This window comes from Euprymna scolopes, chromosome 21 (assembly GCF_053919585.1).
Source record: "Euprymna scolopes isolate OS-2025 chromosome 21, ASM5391958v1, whole genome shotgun sequence".
Taxonomy (NCBI): domain Eukaryota; kingdom Metazoa; phylum Mollusca; class Cephalopoda; order Sepiida; family Sepiolidae; genus Euprymna; species Euprymna scolopes.
In genome coordinates, this window is record NC_136502.1 from 91,044,997 (window position 1) to 91,072,394 (window position 27,398).

The 27,398-nt window shown below is 35.0% G+C and overlaps 1 protein-coding gene and 1 long non-coding RNA gene across 4 annotated transcripts in view; one reads left to right on the plus strand and one right to left on the minus strand.

Moving 5' to 3' along the window:
- Positions 1–13,091, plus strand: part of LOC145242574 (uncharacterized) — a 118,369-nt gene extending 105,278 nt beyond the window's left edge. The window contains exon 3 of the long non-coding RNA XR_013862768.1: positions 12,183–13,091. This is a non-coding gene — a long non-coding RNA (uncharacterized LOC145242574). The remainder of the gene's footprint in view (positions 1–12,182) is intronic.
- LOC145242572 (uncharacterized) overlaps positions 1–27,398 on the minus strand; it is a 135,111-nt gene that overhangs the window by 53,579 nt on the left and 54,134 nt on the right. For 2 of the 3 annotated variants that reach the window (XM_080105665.1, XM_080105664.1), the window contains exon 3: positions 20,863–23,446. In XM_080105665.1, coding sequence (XP_079961791.1) covers positions 20,863–23,446 — 2,584 coding nt within the window. Of the gene's footprint in view, positions 1–16,421; positions 16,467–20,862; positions 23,447–27,398 lie in introns of all 3 variants that reach the window. The other variant, XM_080105663.1, reaches the window with a different exon arrangement.

Below are 27,398 nucleotides of genomic sequence, written 5' to 3' on the forward strand. Positions count from 1 at the left end.
GTAAATTTTATTATCGGTTCCATGGGCGAATCCTGTACTATGGCGTCAAAATCCTAATTCCAGTTGTCAATCAAAGAATAATAGTTTTTCTATTACTTAACAACATTGTATATAAGTTTATCACTACTAAGTAATTCTTTAGATTAAGGTATCTTTTAACCAACTTGTCTTTCACTATTTCTTTTCTTTTCATTTTAATTTGCTATAACTGTAACACTTCATTCGATACTTATTGAAGACATTCTAATACAAAACCTATCTAAGAAGACTGCCAGGCACATAAAATACATTCGTGTAAAACTTCAAAAACAATCTGCCCAACCGTTTAGGCGTTCATAGGGAACAAACTCGCACGCAAACAGACACCCACACAGATAAAGTTCCTTTTATATAATAGTAGCGGTAGAGCACAATCGCGTTGACACACTAGTTCCCGCCACATCACTAAAGTTAAGCAATGATGAACCTGGCCAGTTCCAGATGGGTGACCATTTGGGCAGGCTAGGTACTGTATGTACTGTGCGGAGTCATAAGAAATTTCCAGGTTGATATCTGGAGGCACCCCTAGTCTTTGTTAAGACATGCATCTAGGAGAAGGAAACTTTGATGATGTTGGCAGTAGGATGTTGGATGGCTATGGAGAAAAATGAATCTCTAGCAGATTAACGGTTCTATGGTGTTAAGAGTTATGCTATTCGTCCGCAGCTATGTGGATAATTTAAGGATAATGGATAGGTGCAAACAGGTGAGTCAGATGCCACTGCGCTGGGGAAGGTAATGGCAACCCACCCCATGTATTCTGCCAAGTTCAAAATCATGTGATGTCTTCAGAGGAATCAGACCAACAATGGACCGAAGCCTGTGGAGAACACTAACCATGATTTCATCTATGGCATGGAAAATGCCTCGATACAAGAAGAAGAAAAACAAAAGAAGGCAGAGAAAACAACATTTAAAGAAATATTGACAGACCATGACAACATTGACATCTGGAGACAAACAATATCTGGACAACACTGGTATGTTAGCTGATACACATATTTTGAAACAAACAACATGATCTTCACAACATTTACATCTGTAGAGTTCAGGTTTGTTGATGTGAACTGTTTCTTTCAGAAACTACCACAAAAAAAAAAAAAAAAAAAAAGAGTTGATACCATACTTTAAATGGAAACAATTAAAAGATGTTATTTTTTCATTCATAAATTATTTTTGTATTTTTTTATTCTTTATCATTATCTTCATTAAATTATGTTAAGATTCTGTTAAAAATAAAGATTCTGTTAAAAATAAAAATTATAATAAAAATAAAAATTCTATTAAAAATAAAAAATTCTGTTAAAGATAAAAATTCTGTTAAATAAAAATTCTATTCAAAATAAAAATTCTATTCAAAATAGAAATTCTGTTAAAAATAAAAATTCTGTTAAAAATAAAATCCTATTAAAAATAAAAATTCTTATAAAAATAAAAATTCTATTAAAAATAAAAAAATCTACTTATTAGCAACCCTGTATAAGCATTGTTTAAAGCAAAACTTCACAGCAAAAATGAGTAACAACAAAAACATTAATTATCAATACCTCGGTTGTTTGTTTTGTGGCATATCAACCCTGCACAGGATAAATTTGTGCGACAACATAACGTCTATTACAAACAAGGCTGGTGAAATCAGAATCAAGAAGACGCTTTTAAAAATGGGATTTTGCTGTTTTGTATACATTTTTTGACGACCAGAGAAGGAAGTTGGTCCCAACTGCACTTAGTGGCTTAAGGAAGCATAAATGTGGCCAGCTGAAAACATGGGTTAAAACATTGAACTGGTAGTTGGCCGTTGGGTTAGGGTTTTGCCTTATCACATTTTTTGCCTCAGAATATCAGTGACACGCAGATAACTTTTTCAGGGCAAGTGAAAAAAAAAAAAAAACTATCTCAATGGAACACAAGCTTATAATATCGATGCCTCCATTCCGTTCAGTCTCGAAAGACAAAGGATACCCCCTGTAGAGGCAACTGCACGTGTAATTGTTAGGCAAGGGTTGCGCAATCCCTAACCACACTTCTCCTGAATCGCTATTGTTTGGGTCCAGTGGCAAGGAGAAGTCCAGAACGACTGGAAACAATGCCGAGATAAGAGGAGAGCACATACAATACCTGAAAGTCCCAAATGGTCACCCATTTAGTACTGACCAGGTTCAACATTGCTTAACTTTGGTGATCCAGCGGGAACCAGTGTGTCAACGTGATTAGGCTGTATATAAGCTTATAATATATTCCTCTGAAAAGAGCACTTTTTAAACAGGAGTAAATGGAGCAGGTACTTTGACATCCTCTAGTATCTTCCCCTTCTGCACGTCCCTACATAACATTTACTCATGGAATTGGTTAAACAAGTACAAAGAGGCAATTTTTACTGAATGTCAAAACTTACGCTTGAATCACAACTGAACTATTGAATTCTTTGGTTCATTTTTTAATTCAATTGTATTTCATTTAATTGTAGTATTATATTGACATGTCAACACAACGGCAGATAATCCTGATCGATTATTATTAATATTGTTAAATGTTATGTAGAGGAAAATATTCAGAGAAAGATATTTTTAGGATAAAAACATTTATGTTAGAAATGAAAAGGAATGTTAGCTAGATAAACAAACATACGTGAAAGACATCAGTCGATGTCCATGAGTGATACGTGTTGATGACGTCATTAGAAGAAGGAGGTTTTGTATACGTAGGGTTTTAGCATGGCCACCGAGATATAGAAGGCCTGTTAACTGAAAAATGCCTGCAGGCAAGGTAGGTAAGATTTGTCGAACTGTTACTGTCGATACTATATGGCGGCATTAAAACATGTTAAAAAGAAAAGAAAGGAACCCAATTCGATTAATAATGAAACTGACCTTTATAAAATATAAATATTATCTTATGTAAAATTACGTAATTTTAAAGCAATATGCAATCTAATACTGATAAAACTGAATTATGAATTTAGGGAACAAACAATTAAAGAAACATAAAACACAAACAAGTGTTGGCCTTCGGGACAAGATCACAGTGTAGTATCTGTTCCGATGCTACAATTCACCTTTTCTGTCCTCAGCCGGTGGAGGAGAAATCCTTCATGACTGAGACAATTCTTATTTTTGTTCCTATCAAGAGTGCCCCTTATTGGGGAGCTGGAGTTTCCCCCACAATATTGTATCTTGAAATATTTAAATAACTATTACTTTTAATACAGAAATTACATTTAAAGTTTTGGTTTTCTGTTCTTCTATATCCATTTTTTCCCATGTTTTTCATCAAAATGTGTAGCATATTTTCATCAGTTACATGATTATGAATCCTATACTTCACCATAGTCTTCAGTTTCATATCAGGGCAGAATACATGAATACGGAAATGAAGTTCATATAACTACTAAAAGACAATCATACTATAATGTGAACATTGGTTAAAAACTAAGAAAATATAGTAAACATTTTAGTTTTTGAATTTGTTTTATTTCTTTAATTCAATTTGATTCATACTTTTATTTGGTACTTGTTTTTATTTTATTTTCATTTCAATTTATTTTTATTTTTATATTTTCCACACTAAATATTTTTATTTTTTGTTAAATTTATTTTTTCATACATATTCAAATAATGCTTTTAGCCTTTTTTTTGCCTCAAATAGTACCTTCAAAAAAGTTTTCTTGATTAAACAAACCAATAAAAACCTTTTGCGCTTTTTAAGGAGCAACCATTAAATTAAAACCCGTTTATGCAGGGTCTACGTTCCCCATGAAGTACCTTTTTTATTATTGTTGTTGTTATAATAATAATGGTGCTTGTGCAGTGTACACACCGTGCTACATTTTAGACTTTCAAGTTAAATTTGATGGTATCTTTTTTTTTTCATCAAATTGTTAAGTGAAAGTGCAGAATAGTTAGAAAGCCTCTCCCCATTAAGAATGGCTTTCTAAATAATATTATTTCAGCATGGTAAGTACACGGCACAAATACCAAACAATATTTATTTATAAGATAAACACAAGAAAATATGTTAACTAAAATTTAATGTACTCTTTATTTTAAGTTCATATAAAAACTTTAATTAAAACTGATTATTTAATGAGTTTTTAAGATGAATTTGTGTTCGTATGAATAAAGTGTTTGAGAGAATAAAAAATTTAAAGAATAAAGTGAATGTGTTCGAGAGATTAGAAAATTTCCTACTTTATTTCCCATTACAGTCATGTAAATTATTTACAGAAAAATTGTTATAAAACAAACAAACAAAATTTTTTAAGTTTTAAATATATTTCAAAGAAATAAATTACACCCGGTGCTAAAATATTGAAATCATCAATTATCTTAGTTAAAAACAACAAAACAAAAAAAAACTGTCGTAAAAAATGCTTCTAACTTTAAAATATTTGGGAATACTCAATGAAAAGTTTTATTTATTATTAAAGAACGGACTGAAAAAATATTCTCATATAAAAATTGTGCTTTGCAGTTTAAAAAACTAAATAAAATGAAATATTCGACTTCCTTCAATAGATATAAAAATTCAAAAACAACCCATTTGCTGTTATATTTTGTTAGATTAAAATTATCCCAATGTGCAATTATTATAATAATTGCAATTATATAATTATCCAAATGGAGAATTGTTTTTTCTCTTTAGGAGAATAAAAAACATGCACAATGTAAGGTAACGAAAAATATTTTTATGGCCACATGGTTCAACCGGAAACTTTCTATACCTACACGTTGATCAGGAAATGACGTCACACTGTCATGTTCACTGGCCTACTCTATCGGTAGCCTCGGTTTTGGTCAGTTAGTAGTTAGAGCTTGAAGGAGACAGACATAGTGTCACGCTAACTGGTCATAATAGCTCAAAGCACCTGGGGAAGAGAGGGGTCCAATGTTTATCAATTGTAAGGAATGTAGGACTAGCGAGCAGCTTTCCAAATGAGGAAACATCTGTAAAAAAAGTTGCTGAAAAGACAACCTAAGGTTTATTGATTCATTGAGATCAATCTTCTTTGCAGCTTTCTGCCTAATAAGACCAAAGATGGACCAGGTATGTTTCTCCGATTAGCACAATGTAAATCCTCAGAAGACTATTATTCAACCCTTTTTGTTGTAAATGTTATATGTCCGCTGTTGAACTGTATCTGTGAATATATCGACACGTACAAACATGAGAACACTAGACGGTAACAGAAACACTGATAAATACATACACGCTATATACATTTAATAGACACATAAACATTTATATATATACAAGTAAACTGTTATACACTCGTTTATATATATATATATATATATATATATATATATATATAACTAAACTAATTATATAGTTTATATATAGTTTTATATATATACACACAATTAACTAATTATATAGTTTTATATATATCTATAATATAAAGCTGAATGTGTGTGTGTGTGGGTCACGAATAGGCTTCTATATGGTTGACTATTTAAAAAAAATGATTACATATAATGATAGAAAATGTATCGAGACACAGGAATGGGTAGGTTTGATCTGGCAAAATGGTGTTCATAAAAATTGTTGGGTCCGCGTTCTCGCCTGGTCCACAAAGTATGGAAATAAATAATTTAAAAATTAAAAAAAAACGTTTACAAGTATTTTCGATATAGATGTACATAATAATACTTTGATAAGTATGTTTTAACTTAAATAGGGATGGTATAATAAAATTGTGGGGTCTGCGTTCGTGCCTGGCCTCAATAGAATGGAAATAGGCACAAACTTTAATAAAGACTTTTCATATCTATCTGCGTAAGTATACTTTGATAATTATGTTTCAGTTTGAAGAAATATGGTATAATAAAATTATGGGGTGTTCGTTCGCACATGACCTCCATAGAATCGAAATATGTCACAAAGTTTACCAAGGTTTTTTAATATAAGTGTTTCAGTGTGAACAGGTATGGTATAATAAATTATGGGTTTATCTATTTTATTTTTACTTTCATCATATTTTGCTTTGGTTTTGATACCCCAAATTCAAAGCTATCTCTTTTCATTTTTTTTTCATTTTCATAACCTATCATATTTTCATAAATCAGAGTCCATTTTCTGTAGGCTGTTTTTGAACCCAGTCAACGACGGGTAATTTTGATATATATATATATATATATATATATATATATATATATATATATATATATACACAATTAAACTTATATAGTTTATATATATATATATACAATTAAACTAATTATATAGTTTATATATAGTTATATATATATATATACAATTAACTAATTATATAGTTTATATATATACAATTAAACTAATTATATAGTTATATATATATATATATACAATTAACTAATTATATAGTTTATATATATACAATTAAACTAATTATAAAGTTTATATATAGTTATATATATACAATTAACTAATTATATAGTTTATATATATAGTTTTATATATATATACAATTAACTAATTATATAGTTTATATATATAGTTTTATATATATATACAATTAACTAATTATATAGTTTATATATATATAGTTTTTATATATATATATACAATTAACTAATTCGCGCATATTTTATTGAAGAGGATCTTCGTTCTTCTTTTTATGATCTTTCTTTCGAATTTTTCTTGTTTTCGTACAAGTATTTTTGTTGTGGGATCCAAAGTTCTTATAAAGTCCCCTAGTTTACCGAACGTTTTCGGTCTCGATTGACCATCGTCAGGGTTGTTCTTCCTGTGCATCCTACTTATTGATTGATTTGTTCTCTGTCGTTTTACTGTTTTTATTACTAATTTACTATATATATATATATATATAAACTATATAATTAGTTAATTGTATATATATATCTGTATAAGAGCCAGATATGTCGTAAAATAGAATACTGTTGTCACATCTGGACAGGAGCTGCTCAGAGCACTTCATCTTATTTTGCAACAAAGTTCAAAATCAGACCCAAAACCTAGTAGATGATGCTACTTTCTCTCCTCTGTAGCTTCTTCAAGTCCAATGTAAAGAAGTTCTTGATGAGCCGTCCCCTTAAATAATCAAATTCTACTCAATTTCTACCACTATTAACTATTAACTATTACTAGGCTGTTGTCCCGGTAGCCACTGTACACTCATTAACCTTTCTTATTCTTGAGTGGCCTCCAGTTCTTGATAAGTTGTAATTCCCTTGCAAAAAAAAAAAAAAAAAATGAAAAAAAAAAAGCAACCCTTGACATAGACGTGCGTCTGAAGCACAGAGGTGTCATTGAATTCCTGCCAAAAGTGGATTAAAAATGGTGGTGACTTTGTAGAGAATATAAATTCTGGAGCAGAAAAGGTTGCTCGTTTTAATGGTACCACTCTCATCTCCGTAGCTCTACAAATTTTTTCAGTCAAAAAATAAAAGGCTGTACTTTTGGAACCATCCTTGTAATACTACCGTTTCGGCTTCAAGCAAGCATATACCAACTCTCAATAGATCAATTTTTTAATTTTAATTAAATATTACTTCCTAGTCTTGTATCTTTCCTAGGAATGTCCTCCACTTAACGGACATTTTTTTGTGGAAATCGCCCCAGACAAAGAACAAAGCCATTTGATGTAAGGAGCTAAAAAAAATACCACTTCATGGGTAAAAACTAGCCAATGATAAGTATTATATGGATAGAATTCGACCCAGAAAAAAGCAATTATTCCCCTTTGTCAGAAACATCGCTCATGAAATGAGGGCTAAATGACAAAGGAAATTAAGAGTTACAAGGCTGCCAAAAGTCAACCGAAGGCCTACTATCTACTTTTAATATATCTCCCAGCCAGAATACTCTTACAGCAAACACTTTCCATTATTTCTAAACTGGTAATACAACAAAAGAGAAATAAGCCAAAATTAATTTCGCAGCAGCACCCATCCTTCCCACCTTTGCAAAATCACAATTTTTCTCTGTATAATGTAAAAAAAAAAAGAAGATGATTCTCTATCGATTCCTGTTTGGAAATTAAACCTGATTAATTGTTTTCAAAATTGACCATGGATGGCATTTATATTATTCAGGTTCTAAAAGATATAGTCATTGCTGAACGGTTATTATTACATATCTGCTTTATTAAAATCTGTTTCTTCACATCTGTTTTATTCACATTCACATCTGTTTCATTCACATTCACATCTGTTTCATTCACATTTTTTTATTCACATATGCTTCATTCACATCTGTTTTATTTACATCTGCTTCATTCACATCTGTTTTATTTACATCTGCTTCATTCACATCTGTTTTATTTACATCTGTTTCATTCACATCTGCTTCATTCACATCTGCTTCATTCACGTTTGCTTCATTCACGTCTGCTTCATTCACATCTGTTCCATTCACATCTGTTCCATTCACGTCTGCATCATTCAAGTCTGCTTCATTCACATCTGTTCCATTCACGTCTGTTCCATTCACGTCTGTTCCATTCACGTCTGCTTCATTCACGTCTGCTTCATTCACGTCTGCTTCATTCACGTCTGCTTCATTCACGTCTGCTTCATTCACGTCTGCTTCATTCACGTCTGCTCCATTCACGTCTGCTCCATTCACGTCTGTTCCATTCACGTCTGTTCCATTCACATCTGCTTCCATTCACGTTTGCTTCATTCACGTCTGCTTCATTCACGTCTGCTTCATTCACGTCTGCTTCATTCACGTCTGCTTCATTCACATCTGTTTCATTCACATCTACTTCATTCACATCTGCTTCATTCACGTCTGCTTCATTCACATCTGCTTCATTCACATATTCTGTAAACTAAAAATGAAGTTGGATCACTTCTAAAGTTTGAGTAGTGTTTCTTTATTATTATTACAAATATTCTCCCCCTCCGATTCAGATATTTCTGCTAGTATATATGATGAATGGACATATACTACACTGCCTCCCTAAAGGAGGATATAATACCTGGGAAGATGTTTTCATGACAACAGAACAGAAACTCTACTACCCTCCCCTAAAAAAGAATAATGCCAGGGATTAGGCATCATGTCAACAAAATAGAAACTGCACAAACCCTCTTCTGTATTGTGCCTTAAAAGATAGTAGCAACATAGATTTTGCTTCAGATATGGTAGTAGTAATACAGATTTGCTTTCAGACAGACAGATACACAATCTCCATTAGCAATCATGCATTATAGTTAACAGGCGAGAAATCGAAAAAAAAAATACAACAAATAACTTTTACCAAACACACAAAAGAAATGTAATTTTTTACCGACCTACATAGTTTTAAAGTTTTAAAACTTCATATTTCAGAATTTGTTTTTTATCCTCGTATGCCTAAAGAAACTGACTGAGCATATGGTCCTATAAGCTTGCAACTTATTTTGAAATAAAGGAAAAAAAAAAAAAATTGTTAAAACAGTTTCAGTAAGTTTAAAATATACTGATCGGTAGAAACTTAAATTTAAATTCGTTTGATGACTGTTATTACATGTATTATTTTTTTGTTGTTTATTTCTCGGCTGTTGACTGTAAAAAGCTGAAAGCAAAAAGCAGCAGCCATATTAGATTGTACTCTTTAAAATGCAGGTATTGAGAAAATCTTATATTGAAATAAGCGAAAACTTACAAAATGTTACAGGACTCTAAAACTATGCAGATCAGTAGAAAATAATCTTTTGCATTTGGTAAAAGTTATTTGATATATATATATAATATTTTACGCACTAAAAGTTGCAACACAAATTATTATCCATGATCATGGCATAAAACACAAGTGGTGTTCCCTAGAGTCTGAGTGACAATAAGTTTTTCCAGGTTTCCAGCATTTTCCACATGTTGCTGTATCAAGTGGAAATCAGTCTGCATTCTCACTACAAAGTTTACGACAGTGGCTGTTGGTTTTCTCTGAAACTTATGTGGCAATAATCCTCCTTAACATTTCATTACTCTCTTCCAGTGGAGGTCTGGATAGTGTTCTTCCTCCCAGTCTTTCCATCGTCTGTTGATGAAACTGGCTTTTATTTTCAAAAGTCCTATTTGGTTCGTATTGTTCAGATGAGTATCTTTTTCTTCTTAACCTTTTTTTTTTTTTTTTTTTTGCTTTGCTAGTATCTTTTTATTTTAATTCTTTATGTTTTTTGTTTATTCTTTTAATTCTTTATGTTTTTTGTTTATCCTTGCAAGCCATATTATCCTCTCAGATCGTTTTCTGATTTCTTTAGCCTTTACATTCTTTTTGTAGTTTATTGATTTGAGTTTTCAACCTTGTTTCTCATTCACGTTTTGTTGTCCTATGTTTTTTTTTTTTTTTTTTTTTTTTTTTTTTTTTTTTTGCGGGGGGGCAGAGTTTAGTTTCTCTGTTTAGTCTCGTAATTATGAATTTAGTTTCTGCATAAAGTAAAGCTTTGTAATATTATCTGTTGAGAAGTGTGGGAGGAGCCTGTTTGCTATTTCTGTTCCTGGTTTTACTTTCTTTTATTTTTTGTTCATTTCGGTCATGGTATACTTTTTGTCCTCGTTTATAATTTCTTTGATGTGTTTGATTTTTGCTGTTTCCTCCTCAGTGAATTCTATAACCTTTTAGTTATTGGTATTATAATTTTCGGCATTTATGCTGTAGCCGTTTTGTACTTGTAAGTTTTGAGTGTGGGCGCAAGGAAGTGCATTACTTACTTTTCATTTTATTTCCATTAACCCCGAACTCTAAGAACCACTCTGTCTTGCTTGGTTTGTAATCCTATGTTTCATTGTATGGTAAAAAAAAATAGCAAAGTGGTCGACTATAGTCACGGACGACCCAAAGGTTCCTTTTTCATTAACTTTCCCAGGATTATTCCACTTACCCTTTATCCTCGCCTCATAATTCTGAATGCTTAGCAAGGGGACATCAGGAGGTAAAGCCTGGGAAGATGGATATTATAGGACTGAACAGAAACATACCTCAGTCTGACAGCAACAAAGCCACTATAGGACTGATTGTTGAGGACGTATCTCTGATTGGTATGAACACCTATTCAAGTTAATAACTGTCAAAGTTTATGAGAAGCGATATTATAGGTGGACTTATGTAGTGTTATGCTTTTAATAGTAAAACAAAACACAATTTTAAAAATTATATTTTCCTTTTTCTGTTTTCTTTTTTTTTTTTTTTTTTTTTGCTTTCCAATTGTTGCAATGAGGATCTATTTGGCGATCATCTATCCCACTAGTGTATACATGTGTGTGTATGGCCGCACACATGTATACACTAGGTGCCTTGCAGGCCCAGGCTAAACTTGTAGGAGATCTCGGAGTAGTAGGGGACCCCAGAAGTAGTGTGTTATGGCCCACAGATGTGTAGACATGCCCTGGCACACTACCAACCTCTACCCCACTATCTTGTGGGTGCCCTTGGTTGGGCAAAGAGTAGGGGAACCAACCCCAAAATCATTGTCGGCCTTATCACAGCAAAAGGCTAAGAGATGGGAACTCTGACTTCAAATCCTACTGCAGTTTTCCTTAAAAACTATGGAACCTCATTTAGAAAGAGAAGGCGTAGTAGCGGACACGATAGGGCGACTGTTTACCTCGCTGAGATTACTTTTGGCCAAAAGCTGCGGCCTCCTCTGCTGTCAGTCATCATGGGTTCGCTCCACTGGACATGAGCATTGGAGGTTCAGACGACGTCTATCTGATGCGCAACAGATACTGCACCTAAACTGCGCAAGCAAGTTTGGAGCCAAGGTGTAAAGTCCTGTAGTGATGGAGTGAGACTAGGCCAACACCGAGGGATGAAGCACTGAGGCTCAAATTAGTCATCGTCAAGACTGACGGACTGCATGATGATGATGATGATGATGATGATGCATGTGAGTGTGTGTGTATCTGTGATTGTGCAGTGGATTTGCATAGAAGCGTGGTGTGTGTGAGGGTGTCAACTGGAACAAACCCAACTCTGTCGCTTGTTTTTCTGTCTACTTTCTTCTCTTCCCATGAAAACGTTTTGCGTGAGCGTTGTTTCCACGGCAAATCATTTGTGTAAATTTCGACATTAATACAGAGTGTTCCAAAATGTTTGAGCCCATTTCGTAGGCCAATGATTTTGACAATTTTTGTTGGAATGACCTCAAATTTTTCACAACCTGTGTAGAAACGTTTCCAGTTTTTGTGTGTAACGTTTGGCATTTCTATCTTTTCAGGTTAAGACATGCCGTTCACTTCAAAACTTCAACTGAGAAGTGCACGCCTGTGGAATTTTCTTCTGTTTGCCTGTTTCCCACCTGACTACAACTTGGATGTCTTCAAGTCCAACATAAACAAATTCCTGATTAATCGCCCCCTTAAGTAAGACGCTTTATCAAATCTCCAATACCAACTATTACTACGATATTATCCCATTGATTATTGTACACAAAATAACCCTTATCCCTGAGTGGCTTACAGGCCTTGATAAGTGGTGATCCCCATGTAAAAAAAAAAAAAGGCATTGCGCGTGTTAGAGTGTGCTCGGACTCAGTCACTGAAGACAGTGCAGCATGCCTTTTTCACAAATTTTGCAAAGAAGGCACCAACTGCAAAACAAATTAGGACTTGGCACCAAAAAATTTAAAGAAAGGGGCTGCTTATGCAAACCTAAATCGCCAAATGCTTCGAAATTGGTTAATTCTTCAACTCATAGAAAATGAAGATGAAAGTTTCATTTTTCAGCAGGATGGGCCTCCACCTCACTGGAAGCTCACTCTACGAGCCTACCTCAATGAGGTTCTGTCAGAGAGATGGATCGGTCGAGGTAGTGCAGAAGATGATTTACTTCTGAAATGGCCACCACGATCACTCGACCTTTCTCCATGTGATTTTTTCATCTGAGATTATGTGAAACGACTAGTCTTCATACCTCCTCTTCCAGCTAACAGAGAATTACAGTTGCACTGGAAGCTGTTACTGAAGACATGCTACAGCGTGTTTGGCACAAGCTCGAATACCGACTCGACATGTGCAGAGTCACAGGCGGCGCTCATATTGAACATTTATGAAAATATGTCATAGGACCAACAAATATTCGTACTTTTCTTTGTAAATTTAATCAATAAAACTTATGAGCTACAACATAGAGTGTATTAAGTTTCATTAAGATCCATCAAGTATTTTCCGAGATATGGGCGTTTAGAATGGGGTCAACGATTTTGGAACACCCTGCATAACAAAATTCCAACAATGACTTTAGTTACTGCTTACGTGTATGACAAGCTGACAATGTGTTGTTGTTTTCAATTTCTTTCTAACCCAATTCTTTCCTGTCAACTTCCTGATGATCAAATCAAATTCTATTAAACTTTGTTTCCCTAATTCGAAAATGTGATTTTAAAAATTTTAAATTTCTATTTCCCATCATCAGTATTGTGTTTGAAACAGTTATCCCCATTTTTCTTGTGTGTTCCCGCTTTACAATGTTACACTTAATCAATTTCAAATTGCCACAGATCTTTGCAAAATGAGTTGGCATAAGGGAAGTAACTCCTTAATTAAATAACTAAATTGGCTGAAAAACCTGATCACTCCCCTGATGAAAACTATACCACTTTAGAGTCAAAGAATGAATCTTTTTTCTAAATTTTAGATATTATTCATCGAAGGCAATGCCGATCAAGAAAATACTAACTTTGTAGACATTTGTTTTGCTAATATTTTTTTTTTTTTTACTTTTAGACGGACATATATATATATGACAGTTACTTCGTCTTTACAAACATTAGCCATCCCAATGCTCCCACCAACCTCATCATAGTTTTCAGCTTAATCGTCAGCGGCACCTAAATCCCGTCTGTGGGCCTGGAGATTACATTTCAGGCCAGCATTTGACTTGCACAGTCTGACACCCATATGCCAAACAAAGTTGTGCATTGAAACTTGTTTTACTTCTGGCTCCGTTTTTTTTTTTTTTTGCTCACTCTGCTCATGGCATATGTAAATTTTTTTTTTTTTTTTTTTGTGGTTAATGTAAGTCACACCTTGAGACAATTCTTTGCGAAATGAGTCGGTATAAGGGAAGTAACTCCTTTATTAAATAACCAGAGTTACTTCCCTCTAACTAAATTAACTGCCTTTTATATTATAGAAGCAAACTAGCAAAGCTACCTGGCATTGCCCAGGGCCATAAAAAAAATAGAATAGGTTAAAAAGTATTTATATTAAAACTTCTATCTTTCTCAATCCGTCTCTCTATCTTTCCCCCCTCCAGTTTTCCCACGTGTTATTGCTGCTGTTGTTTTATGGCATTAACTATAAGTGTGTTAAACTGGCTTCCTCCAAAGGAGGAAGTGTCAAGGGAAAATTAAATTCACAGGTGGTCCCCAGTCGCCTGTATATTTCCAACATCCCACTTCTCTTCCACCTCGCTTTTATATAATAGATAACATTGAAAATGACTGAAAAACCGATCCCCCCCCCCTTCACTCCTGATGAAATCTGATCCAATTGACTCATAAAGAATGGATAATTTTGTTTTATTTTTTGTTTTTGTTTAGATTAGACATTATACACCCAGGGCAACGCCGACCAAGAAAATATAATCTTTGTGGGTATTTGTTTAATAGTATTGAACTTTTAGCTGAACATATAAACATACAAACACACAGACAATTGTCCTTTATATAAAAGACTAGCCCGGCGTTGCCCGGTTGTTTGGAGTTGTGTGTTCGGGATCGCCCATTGTTAAGCATATCTGAGTAACTTTTTCGCATCTGACGTTATCGTATCCGTCTGTGTGCAAACATTATCTGGCTGATTGAAAACCACAGGCATGTAGATCTTTAAAGGACATCGTCACCCATTTCGCCCTCTGCCGACCCTCACCGATATTACATCCGCGGTCACTTTTTCACAGGAAGAGAAAGACAATATAAAGAGCAACAACTAAATATGACCACAACAAAAGAACATGTATTTATTTCAATTTTTTTTTTACCATGCCTCATATTGCAAGAAAAATAGATTTTAACATGTTGACAATATTGTATGTTAAGATTTGAGTTTGAAAGCTCCTAAATGTTCTACGAATGGTTTCTATCTATCTAATGTAATCTTTGGTTTGTACCCTGAATGTTAACTCATATCTTTTATTGATAACCTAGCTGTAGTTACCCGATGTTGCCCGGTTGTCTTTATGATTTTGTTTTTGTTTCTTATATTGTTAGCTATGTGTTTTTAATAATATATTCTATTTTTTATAAAGGATAATTACCATGAATTTTTACCATGACGATATTTTTTGATCATTAAATTATTTGCTTATGGAAATCGCATAAAGCCACTTGATGAAAGGCGCTACAAACACCCACAACTGATAATTAGTTCCATATTTCAGTACTTGTTGAGATAGAGTTAATAGAACGATATTTTAAAATATGTCATTTTAAGCAAAAACAACATTACGTACCTAATATTGTTTTGTACGTGTCATGTCGGAAATAGTAATATATCCAAAAATTATGAAAATTTATAAAGTAAAACAACTACTTTTGTGTTTTTAGTAAAAAAGAAAAAAGTCTACCGCTATATGGTACAAAAGTCCGACGCCATTAACATCTAATCTAAACGTTACGTTCCGAGTTATGCCCCCCTGTGTGTGAACTCTTCATCGTCTACTTTATAACATCTAAGAAAAATGCAATTTTACCCAATTTTCCATAAATTTACTTTAAACTATAAATAACTTTCTACTCAATGAATTTTCTTAATTTTTGTATATATTTCTATTTTCGACATGCCAATAAAGTGCGTAATATTATTTTTTGCTTAAAACGACATATTTAAAAAAAAAATCGATCCGTTGACTCTAAGTCAACATGCATCCACATTTCTCTCTGTTTGCACAGTTACTAACTAAACTAACAGATTCAACGACCTGTGGTATAACGGATAGAGTACTGAGTAGTGATCAGTGCTAATAATAATCACTTCTAAGTGACAGTCTTCTGGAGATTGAAGGTTCAATCCTCCTGTGCAGGCGATACTAAGAATACAATTGTAAATCACTTCTATCTGCTCATGGCTGACGCAACAAGCGCATACTTATTCATGGATTAAATAAAAGGTTCCATTCGAAATTCCTTACAGATTCCCGAGTTCGACAAAAAAGATTCCCGAGTTCAACAATGATACATCTGACGACCTGGCATTGAAATTCTACCTATGAAGCATGGTAATTTTTTTTTTTAAAGACAACAAACATAGATGCATTTCACAACAAATAAGTTTGAGGGCAAATGTAAACGCTTGTTGGAAGGGCGGGGGGGGGGGGTCATTAATACCAGCGGTTGGAAAGGGGGGTTTGGTTCTGTGAGAAGGTTGGATAGATTTCAAAAAGCAGCCACAAATAACAGGGAAAAGAAACAAAAAGAAACAAACAAAAAAAATAAACTAGGGCCAAAAAGAAACACCTGCTAGGGTAAAGACTGAGGCTTGAGGATATCCAATCGTCTCTGCTACAAAACAAAAGAAAAAAAAAAGAAAAAAAATGTAAAATATAAATTTACTGTGACAAACTAAAAAAAAAAAAAGTATTTAATTTGTTAATCTCACATCATGGATTTAAAAAAAAAATACAAATTTTAGCATGCAAACGTCTTTGGTGCAAAGAAGATATAACTAAATACCAAATTCTTATGTAGAAGATGAAAAAGAAAAATGGAATCTTAGAAAGATCTCTACCATTCTGATAATTATAGGAGTGATCGGGTTCATGAAAAAGAATGTCGAAAACTGGTGAAATACACCCAGTGAACCAAGTGCAAGAAAGATACAAACAATGTCGCTTAAAGAGATGGCTAGAATGCTAAAAAAAAAAAAAAAGAAAAAGAAGATCTCCTGGGTGGTGTCTCTAAAATAACAGGTGAATGTCTGGCATTCGATAGGATGCACCATCCTCGGCAAAAGCAAATAGATAAGAAAATTGACACACACACACACACACACACACACACACCCACACACACACACAAAAAAGATTGCTTCCTTGAGCACTGCAACATAGTCACTCTCACATCTAACGTCAATAAGCACTTGTCACCAAACGTCTTCATAAGCCATCGTTATACACATCTTATATATATATATATATATATATATATATATATATATATATATATATAAAGAGAATGTGTGTGTGTATGTGTGTGAGGACACTTCTCAACCTATAAACTCAACGAATTTTTGATCTACAGACTTGAAATTTGGTATAGGAGATATTCAGACATGTGGAAAACTTTTAATCCGTTTTCACCCGGGGTAAAAAAAAAGCACTGTTAAGGGGTCAAAATTGAAAAATTGGTACGTGGGAGTCATGGGATTTTTATCTGTTTGTCAACTGTTTCATGAATGCGCATGCGTGAATAGTTCACATTACAGATTAAATACGTTAAGAATAAGTATTTTGAAAACACTGTTTAAAAATCGTGTCATGCTGGTCTTATGGTAATCATACTGTAGGTTTCGGTTTCGATCATAGCTTGAATATTTTTTTCTTTTTTTATTTACAACTAGCTGTAATTACCCAATGTTGCCCGGGTGTCTTTATAATTTTGTTTTTGTTTCTTATATTTTTAGCTATGTGTTTTTAACAATATATTCTATTTTTTAGAAAGGATAATTAACATTCAATTTAACCATGACGATATTTTTTATCATTTTGTTTGAACGGTTTAGAAAAAAAAACAAAAAAACAAAATACATAATACTCGCATGCACATCTCTCAGTTTCTATATTAATTAAGATTCAATATTTATGCATATTTTAGGACCGGGCAACGCTGGGCGGCCTGCTAGTATATTATATATAATGTATATTATAATTAATATAATTTTACACACATGTATATATATATATATATATATATATATATATATATATATATAAAAATCAATAGATTTTCATTCTATTCATTATTTTCAATCCTCTCATAATATTCATCATTTAACTGACAATTTGTTTATCTCGTTGACTTTTATCCCTGAGTGGATTTTAATCTTATAAGTAAGCTAGCAGCACTAACCCGGAATTGCCCGTGTGGAGATATATTGCTGGTCAAAAGGTGTCTAATTAAAAAATAATTTCAAATATTGTTATGTTTACAATTTTTGTCTTGAAAGCAAAGTTAAAAAAAATAAAGTTTAAAATAAATTCTTTTTTCTTTCTTTTTTTTTTTCATCTTAAAAATGCTAATGAAAAAAAAAAAGATAATGTTTAGACAGAGCGGCCTCGAAAGAAAATGGTCGCCGAGTTTGAGTTTTATGTAAAAACTGGAACTGAAAGAAATCCTTACTTTACGTATAAATTATAAAAGATAATTGTGTAGCAGCCGACACCCGCTACATCACAGGCAGGAGCTACTTCTTTCGAGATTTGAAATCCATTTCGTCCTGGCTTGTCCAATCACAAGCCAGCTCTCAGTCACGTGACTGGGTACATAAAAGGCGAAATCACGAACCTGACTACCATTTATTTGCACGTGCTGTACCCACACGAACTTTATCATTCTACAGGACTGCGCAAACGAACATTCTAAAGAACATACAACTCACACTCACTCACGCACGACAACACGTCAACACACTGAATACGTTTTCCCTTTCTTTCTCCTTTTAACCAGCTTCCTTTGTTCCGGCGACTACTAGCTATAAACACGTGTAAACGGAACTGAACTGTTCTCTTCTTCAACCAGCCGGCATGATATTAATTCTATCTTTAAACACATTGAACACTTTTCTCTCTCTTTCAATGAACTCTCTTACTAATATGTCTCTCTCGTGTACACTCTCCTAACGAAAATGACAAATAAAGTTTGTTTATTAATATAGAATAAAACTTCCATTGCGTTCGCTCATTTCTATAATTGTTTGCAAAGAAAGTTTGTTTAGTTAAAACAAAGAAACTTTATATTGGATGATGAAATCCATCTTTTAAACATTTCCATAAATTGACTGCAAATAACGGTTCACTGTGCATGATCCATTACAGATTTGACACCTCAAAGAATTGGCTATTAATCGTTGTTTGGCAATCTATTAAATCATAATTTGGAAATTGTCAGGTAGCTTCATGACAAGTAAAAATATTAATTTCTTCAGTTTGCATATGAAATCATTGTCATAAACAAGACTTATTGAATGCCATTTTCTATCTGGGCTGCTGTATCTACACTGTTAATCTTACGGAGTTGTCTCCCTTACCAGGGAGAGAGTATTTTCACCAAAAATTGTAAAAGGGAGCTTTCGATCAGTGAATACGAGCGGGACGCATGTATGTCAATACAATCGTCTTCGACACTAAAATAATTAAATTAAACAAAAAAAAAAAAATTAATTAAAAAAATTAAAAAATGACAACGGGTGTAGAATCTAAGACGATTTTATTTACACATGTGCGTTTCGCTCGCGTCCAATATTTCAAATTCGTTTATCGTTTTCGGTGAAAAGACTCTCTTCCTGTTGAAAAGCTGGCAAGGGAGAAACTCAGTAAGGTTAACATACACATTACCGAAAATGGCGCACATATAAAAGCGGTACCACCCTTTTTTTTTTGTTGTCTTTTTTTAATTTTTGTAGCGGATTATTATCGAATGGTCTTCCAGATTATCATTTTTTTTTAAGTCAATATTTAAATATTTGTAGATGGTGCTCGGTTTCTAATGCAATGTATTAATAAATTGATCACCGATTTTAGGACCACTCGACGTTTTTAGGCCAAATTGCGCAAATTTAGCCTTTTTTTTTTTTTTTTTTTTTTAAAGTAAATTAGCCTTTTTAAACATTTTGTTTTTTTAAAATAGTCTCCGAAAAAAATAAAAATAAATGAATAAAAAGGCTAAATTCCTGAAATTTAGTCGAAAGACGTCGAGTGTTTCTAAAATGAGTGATCGATTTACTAGAACGTTGCATTAGAAACTGAGCACCCCTTACAAATATTTAAATATTGACTTTAAAAAAAGGCAGAGTAATGCCCATTCAATAATAATCCGCTGAAAAAATTGAAAAAAAAAAGACGAAAATAAAATAAAAAATAAAGAGGGAGGTACTGCTTCCATACGTGCGACGTCGTGCGCGTGCGCCCTGAAAATAATGATTTAAACGTTTAAACCCTTTTTAAATACATTCTTCACTGATATATTCTTAGTTTAAATTTATATAATTCTATTTGAAAATAAAATGAATTTCGTTTCTTTATGTTCTAATATATTTCAGTTATTTTATGGACCTAACCGGTAATTTCCGCTAGTGACCTCTGATGGAATCAAAGGAAAATTAAAATCGCGTTTTTAGATTTTGTGACAAATTAAACCCTTATTGAAACTTGATTTGAATGTGCTAGCTTTTATTTATTTTTATTTTTTTTTTGACACATTCTTCACTGAGAATATCCTTTGTTTGATTGTTTAATGTTTGTTGAAATGTTTTATGAAAACGAAGAAAAATGTTTTTTTTTTTTTTTAATGAATTCTGGTTCTTTACATTTTAAATATATTTTCAGTTTCTTTATAAAGTCAACCGATGATTATCCTTAGTAATATCGGTTAGAAAAACTTCAATGGTGTATTTGGAATCTGTCAAAAGTTTCACCCTTGTTGAAACTTATTCGTATGTTCAACCTGTTGACATATTGATTTCCATAACAGACAAACAAACATTGCCTTTCATATAGAAGAAGAAGAAGAAGAAGAAGAAGAAGATAAATAAATAAATGAATAACACATCATACGTTTCTGGGAATTCTATTCTGTACAAGCACCTATACATTTTTCGACGAGATATGAAAAGAGGTAAAAAAAAGAAAAAAAAAAGAAAGAAGAACGGTAGATAAAAATTAGATAAGTATAAAACACGTACCTGTGCTGATTGGTGGGAATGCGATCGATCTCGCTTTCAATTTTCCGTTTGCATAATTAATGCAATTGATGTAGCTGTGAACTAGCGCGCTGTGGCATTGCTTGATGTCTGCGTAATCATTGTAGAATGGCGCTGATACATGTATGACATAGTTTGCCCGAAGTAGTCCTCCCGCTCGGGTGCATACGATGTTACTAACATCCAACAGCCCATTCTTCATTGATATATCTCGGCACATCTTGTCGAAATCAGGCCCAGCAGCATGTGATATCGCCTGGGAAATACCTCCTGTGTTCTGTAATAGCTGATTGGTGGGACTGACAAGTACCGTCGTATCGATATTAATAATGTTCTCACAGACAACAATCACCGAGACACCGCCCTGGAAATTTAGGGCAAAATTGGCCAGGAATTGTAAATCTTTGTCCCTGAAGCCCACACATCGCGGTATAGTGGATTGGGCTTTTGCCTCGGTGGCCTCGTCGTCGTCATTGTCGCCGCACTGATTGTTGCCACTGCACTCTTTTTGGGACTTGTCGCGTTGCGTGCTGCTATTTCGTGGTGGGTTCTGTCTCTTTGGCTTTCTCCTACGTCCTCGGGAGTGGTGTACAGGTGAGTCGATCCCGTCGGCTTGTTCCTCGCTTGAATGGCGTTGACGGGTTGATGATTTTACATCTTCGTTGCTGCTATGGCGTTGCTTCTCACGCAGCCTCGTTTTCGGTTCCGAAGGATCATCATGGGTGCTGTGCTGTTGACGTGACTGTGAAGAACTCACATCTGCGCTATCTTCGTGGCTACTGTGTCGATGCCGAATCAACGGAGAGCGTCGCCCGCTTTTCTTCTCTTCGCTGCTGTGCAACTGTCGCAAAGACTGACAGTGACCCGAATCGGCAGAATCCACACCTTGCCGTCGAGGAGATGAGCAATTCTGATTGGAGCAATCTAAATTGCCTCTCCCACGACGAAAATGGCTCGCGTCAACAGAATCATGGTTACTACTCTTCCGATCCTTCACTGCGGAGCTACCTTCGTGGCAACTTGCTCTGTGTGGGGAAGGGCTGTTATCACAAGACCCGTCTGGGCTGCTGCCGCGTCGATGGCCAGAACCTTTCTCTCCCGGCAGCCATGTTGGATCTAGTAGATCTCGATGGTTTTCTCCAATGCTGTCCTTCTTGTCGGACCAGGGTCGGCTTCCTCTTCGAGCACCACAGTCATCATAAACATCACCCGAATCTCGCCGGTAACTATTTTTGCTACGGCATGCTTCACCGCGTTCATGGCTCTGATCTCGATTTGGAGAAAGGCTATCACATCTTCCTTCGTTTGAAGTGCTCCCTCTGTGATCTTTTCGATTCTTACTCCGGCGTCGAGTCTTGTGAGGTGTATCTGGCGTGTCTTTGTCATCACAATGTCCATCGCCCGAATCCCGTATGATGTAACCCCCCTTTTCGACCCTCTCCTTCACATGTTCCCAATGCTGACTTTTATGCCGTCTTTGTGATGAGGTGTTTGGGGTCGCATCGCAGTCTCTGTCGTCTGTCATCCTTCGTGGTGAGCCGTGCGAATTGTTGCGTCTTTCGAGGCTACTTTTGCCATCCATGCAGGAATGCGAGTGGCAGTGTTTTGGCGATGCGTCACAGTCTTTTTCGCACGCACCTTTGTGAGCATGTTGGCTTGTGCGCTGCTCAGAGCCTTGCCCTGGTACACTGCATCGTTTCTCACGATAACGATCCGGAGAATAGTTTCTGGCGTCTCCACTGCCTTTCATTTCCGGCCAGAGTTGCGTCGACCTATGGCACGGGGACATTTCTAGATCTTCACCCTGTTTGGCCCAACCTGTGTGCGACTTTTGGAGGTGGTTCAGTTCACTGTATGGCCGCTCCATGCCATCGCATTTTGAGTTTCCCCCTTCGTAAGACCCTTTTGATTTCTCCCGTTCCTGACTGTCGTCGCGATTCGACCCTTTGCTCAAGTTGCGCATTCTCCCCTCTTTCTTGTATACCTCCCACTGGCTATCTGGATAATGGTATTCGTCACACACGGATTTCTCCGGTTGGTAAAATGACGACAAGAACCTTTCTCTAGCAAGTTTCATGTAGGCTCTACGGTGCATTGGGCTGTCAAATTCCATCCCTCCACCTCCACCGCCAACAACCACCTCGGTGGGATCAATCTTCATTACATCTTCGTTGTTGTCTTCAGGACCTCTCGACTCCCCCGCCGTGTGACTCTGTCTGTGTTCGCCGTCATGTTGATCCTGTTGACGATGGTGATGATGGTGATGATGACGTGGAGAATGCGTCCCACCTTCTTTACAGTCCCTCTGCATATCCAGGTTTTCATTGACGTTGTCTTTGGTTTTGCTCGGCGAGTCCGATTCCAGGACCGACTCCTGCATCTTCTCCAACAGGACTTTGGCACATTCCAAAGAATACCACGTGCCCTCAAGTCCGTACAAGGAGGTGCGCTTGTCGATACCAAATCGGACCCTGGGGATCGAAGTGAGTTCTCGAATGTACTTGTCATTTTTAAGTAACAAATTCGTGATGTCAGGGTCAAGAGTGGCCGTCATGGAGACAAATACCTGAAAAAAACAAAACAAAAAAAAGCCGTAAAATATTTAAAATTATGAAAAAGTTTATTTTCATTTTAAAAATAACCGGGGATGATATTTTTTTCTTTAATTTCACAGAGATAAATACTTGAAAAAAAATAAATAAATAAAACAAAAAAATGTAAAATCAGCAAATATTTAAATTTTAAAAGTTTATTTTCATTTTAAAAATAACCAGGGATGATATTTTTTTTCTTTAATTTCACAGAGATAAATACTTAAAAAAATGCAAAATCAGCAAATATTTAAATTGTAAAAAAAGTTTATTTTATTTAAAAATTATTCAGAGATGATGTTTTTTTCTTTAATTTCACGGAGACCTTAAACTATATCCGATGGTGAGGCACCAGCTTACAGGCTTTGGGGAGTGTGGAGCCACCCTTTAATTGCCATTGCTCCCAGATCCACTCTGACCCAGAGTTGTAGTACCTGTTAGAGTCCCAGCTATGGGTTAAATAGAAACCGACTTAAAAAAAAAAAACAAATATACTCTATTAAAAAATTGTTCTTCAAAATCACTGAATTTGGGATTAAATAACCTGAAAAGGGTTGATGTGCCATAAAACAAAAAAAACCAATTTCACGGAGACAAATACTTGGAAAAACAAACAAAAAAAGAGTTAAAAAAAAAAAAGCAAACACTTCACAAACGGCATATTATAATTTTTAATTTATGCCATCAACCGAAAAGTCCGTGGTGCAAGTACCAAGAATTAACAACAATAGAGATATAATTAAAACAGCAATGCAAAACACATACCCTGAATGCGATTTATTCAATTCAAAACCAATAAAACAAAAGAAATAAGAAATAATAGAGCAATAAAAAAGAACATGTAATGAATCCAGTTTACTCACTTTCATTGACGTGTCACATACCATTTAATGAGATACCCTTCAACAAAAGAACATGTCAGTGGAGAAGTGGAGCTGAGAATCTTTACAACATGATAACATTTAATGCTACTAAGGCTAAACTTCTTTCCTTTAACAACTACAAATAACCTTGTGTATTCATTACTTTTTGCCGACTGTTATCCTCATCTTCATAATTGTTGTTGTTGTTTCACTACATTTCAGCCAACTCATCGTCTGCCCTTTTTTCGGGTGGTTAACCGCGGCGGGACAGGAATACTGAGTCTCATAACTGTATCCTCAGTAATTACTGCCTTCCATAGTTGTCTCACCACGTTTTGGCCAAGTAAACCTCTGGCCTGCTTTAGGTAAGATTGAAATGGCTATCTTCAGACAAAGCTCACCTGGAACCGTAGAAACTCAACGCCTCTATCCACTGTGCCACGGGCCCCGAAGAATGAATACGCAAATTATGAAGTTTCATTACAAAGGATTCCAAAAAAATAAAAATAAAATGATATATAATACATTCTCAACCACAGATTGCCATGACAAATAACACTCTACCTGAGAGCACATCTTTCAAACTCCTCAGCCTAACATTCACAGATAACATGAACTGGAAATGAATGCATTGAGGACATTGCAAAGGCTGCTGCAAAAAAGGTGGGTTTCCTCTATCATGTTAGATTGTTTGTTTGTTTTTGTTTTACGGCATATCAACCCTTTTCAGGTTATTTAATGGCGAATCCAGTGATTTTGAAGAACAATTTTTTAATAGAGTATATTATTATTTTTTTTTTTTTTAGTCGGTTTCTATTTAACCCATCGTTGGGACCCTAACAGGTACCACCACTCCGGGTCAGAGTGGACCTGGGAGCAATGGCAATTAAAAGGTGGCTCCAGACTTCCCAAAGCCTGGAAGCTGGTGCCTCACCATCGGATATAGTTTAAGGTCATATCCAGGACCCTATCATGTTAGAAAATTATCACTAGTCTTTTGATTTTAGACAGAGTCCAAAAAAGAATCTTTGGAGTAATGAGTCCCACACTATCAACCAAGCTCCAGCCCCTGTCCCATCGCCATAATGTTGCATTCCTATGCCTGTTTTACAGTTAATTTTAATAGAATGTGCTTTGATGAACTCATCACATGTGTATCCCTTCAAGGTACATACCCTCGATAAACCTGTTTGGCAACAAAATCTCACCCCTTTATTCCCTAGATGCTGGGAAAGCCTTCTACTCTGATAACCTTTTTTCCTTGGAATTCCCTCCCTGCTTCCTGCTTTCCTGGCACTCAATGATGAGAACAGTTGCCCGGAGAATCCAAACAATACGAATACAGAGAATACGTATGTATAAAAAGATTCTATTTCTATTTAATAACTTGATCGCTCATGGATAAGAACATACCAATGTGCGGTTAATGCTTGCTGGAAACGTACGATATCTCGTTAATGTCAATGTAGCAAGAAGAATTAAAACAGCAACACAAAACATTTAAACGAGGAATGAATTCAGCTTATTCGCTTTCATTGACAGTGTCGCATAGCATTTAAGAAAAAAGTTGTCCCATCAGAAACACCTTTCAACAGTGAAGCATATGAAGAGGTGAATTTGAAAATATTTACATTTTTGTTTATCACTCTTATTCACCCCTAACAAGACACATTCTCACTTTGATGTAAGGAGTTATTATTTGGATGAATGTTTTACAGAGGGGTGGGGACCATGGAATGAAGGTCGGGCAAGCACCTGCCATGAAACGTCTCTTCTGTGAAAAAGAGTTGACAGGAAGAAGAAAAAAAGGCATCGCCCACTAGATATCGAAGTCCATTTTGTAGCCTGTCCAGACAGAAAATGGTGCTCTGATCATCTCCTGCCCAGACATGGTAACAGCACTCAAGCTATCTTATTTGGCTCTTATTTGGATGAACGTTTTATAGAGAGGGTGGGGATCATGGAGTGAAATTCGGTCAAGCACCTGCCATGAAAATAACGACAGAGCAGAGATATGCTTGCAATATCTTGGCACCATGATAGAAGTTGAAGTTTAAATCCTTAGTGCGAGCAACACTCAAAATACAATGGCGAATTACATAATCATCTTCCAGAATCCGTCATGAAGATTCCACTGATGTTAAACTAGCCTAAGTGCCCGGTGCTCCCGGGTGCTTGGAGATATGTGTTGAGCAAAAAAAAAAAAAAAAGTTGTAGTAGGCTGGTAAGCTCGAACCCTTACCGCAAAGAGGAAAAGAATGTGAAAAAAAGTGACGTCTTTGCCGTTACGTCCATCGCTAAACCGGAAGTGGCGAAGTTTTAAATTAATGCTAGACAATCGAAAAGGGAGGATGACTTTCGAAAATATCGGCGAAAAATGCGACCTATCTCTGTAGAAAAGTGCCCAGTTGAGGGTGTAGGAATTAATTTTTTTTAGCCAATTTTTCGATATTTGTCGTCCGAAGAGTTGAGCTTTAAAATAATACTGACCTCGTGAAAATCTATTACCTCTGTCGAAAGGCAAACATACATACATACATACATTTAAACAGACAGGTGAAATTTATATTATAAATGTATATTGTTTTTGCCGCCAGATTTTTGAAGGTTAAATCTATTTAAATAATTAAAACAAATATAAAAACAACAACAACAACAACAAAAACACAGCAACTTTTCAGCGAAATTCAACGATGATATAAACCTACCAAAATAGCATAAAAATCCAATGGTTTTGTCAATAATCAGTTAAGCAGAATTGTTTAAAGAAAAATGGCTACCCCGTTTCTTGTTCCAGAATTTCTTATCGACTCTTCTTTGTTCCTTGTTGAGAAGTGCTGCCTACATATCACAAAGGTTATTTCGAAAAGGTCTTGCTAATAAACGACTAGAAGAATGTCGATTGATAAACAAGACAGAAAGCATGTCAGTGAAAAACTTTAAAATATGTATTTTTTAATTACTCTTATTCAACCCAAACAAGAAACATTGGCACTTGAACGCGAGGGGTTAATATTTGGGACCATATCTACAGGGGCACTATGAAGGGAGTTGAGAAGCAAAA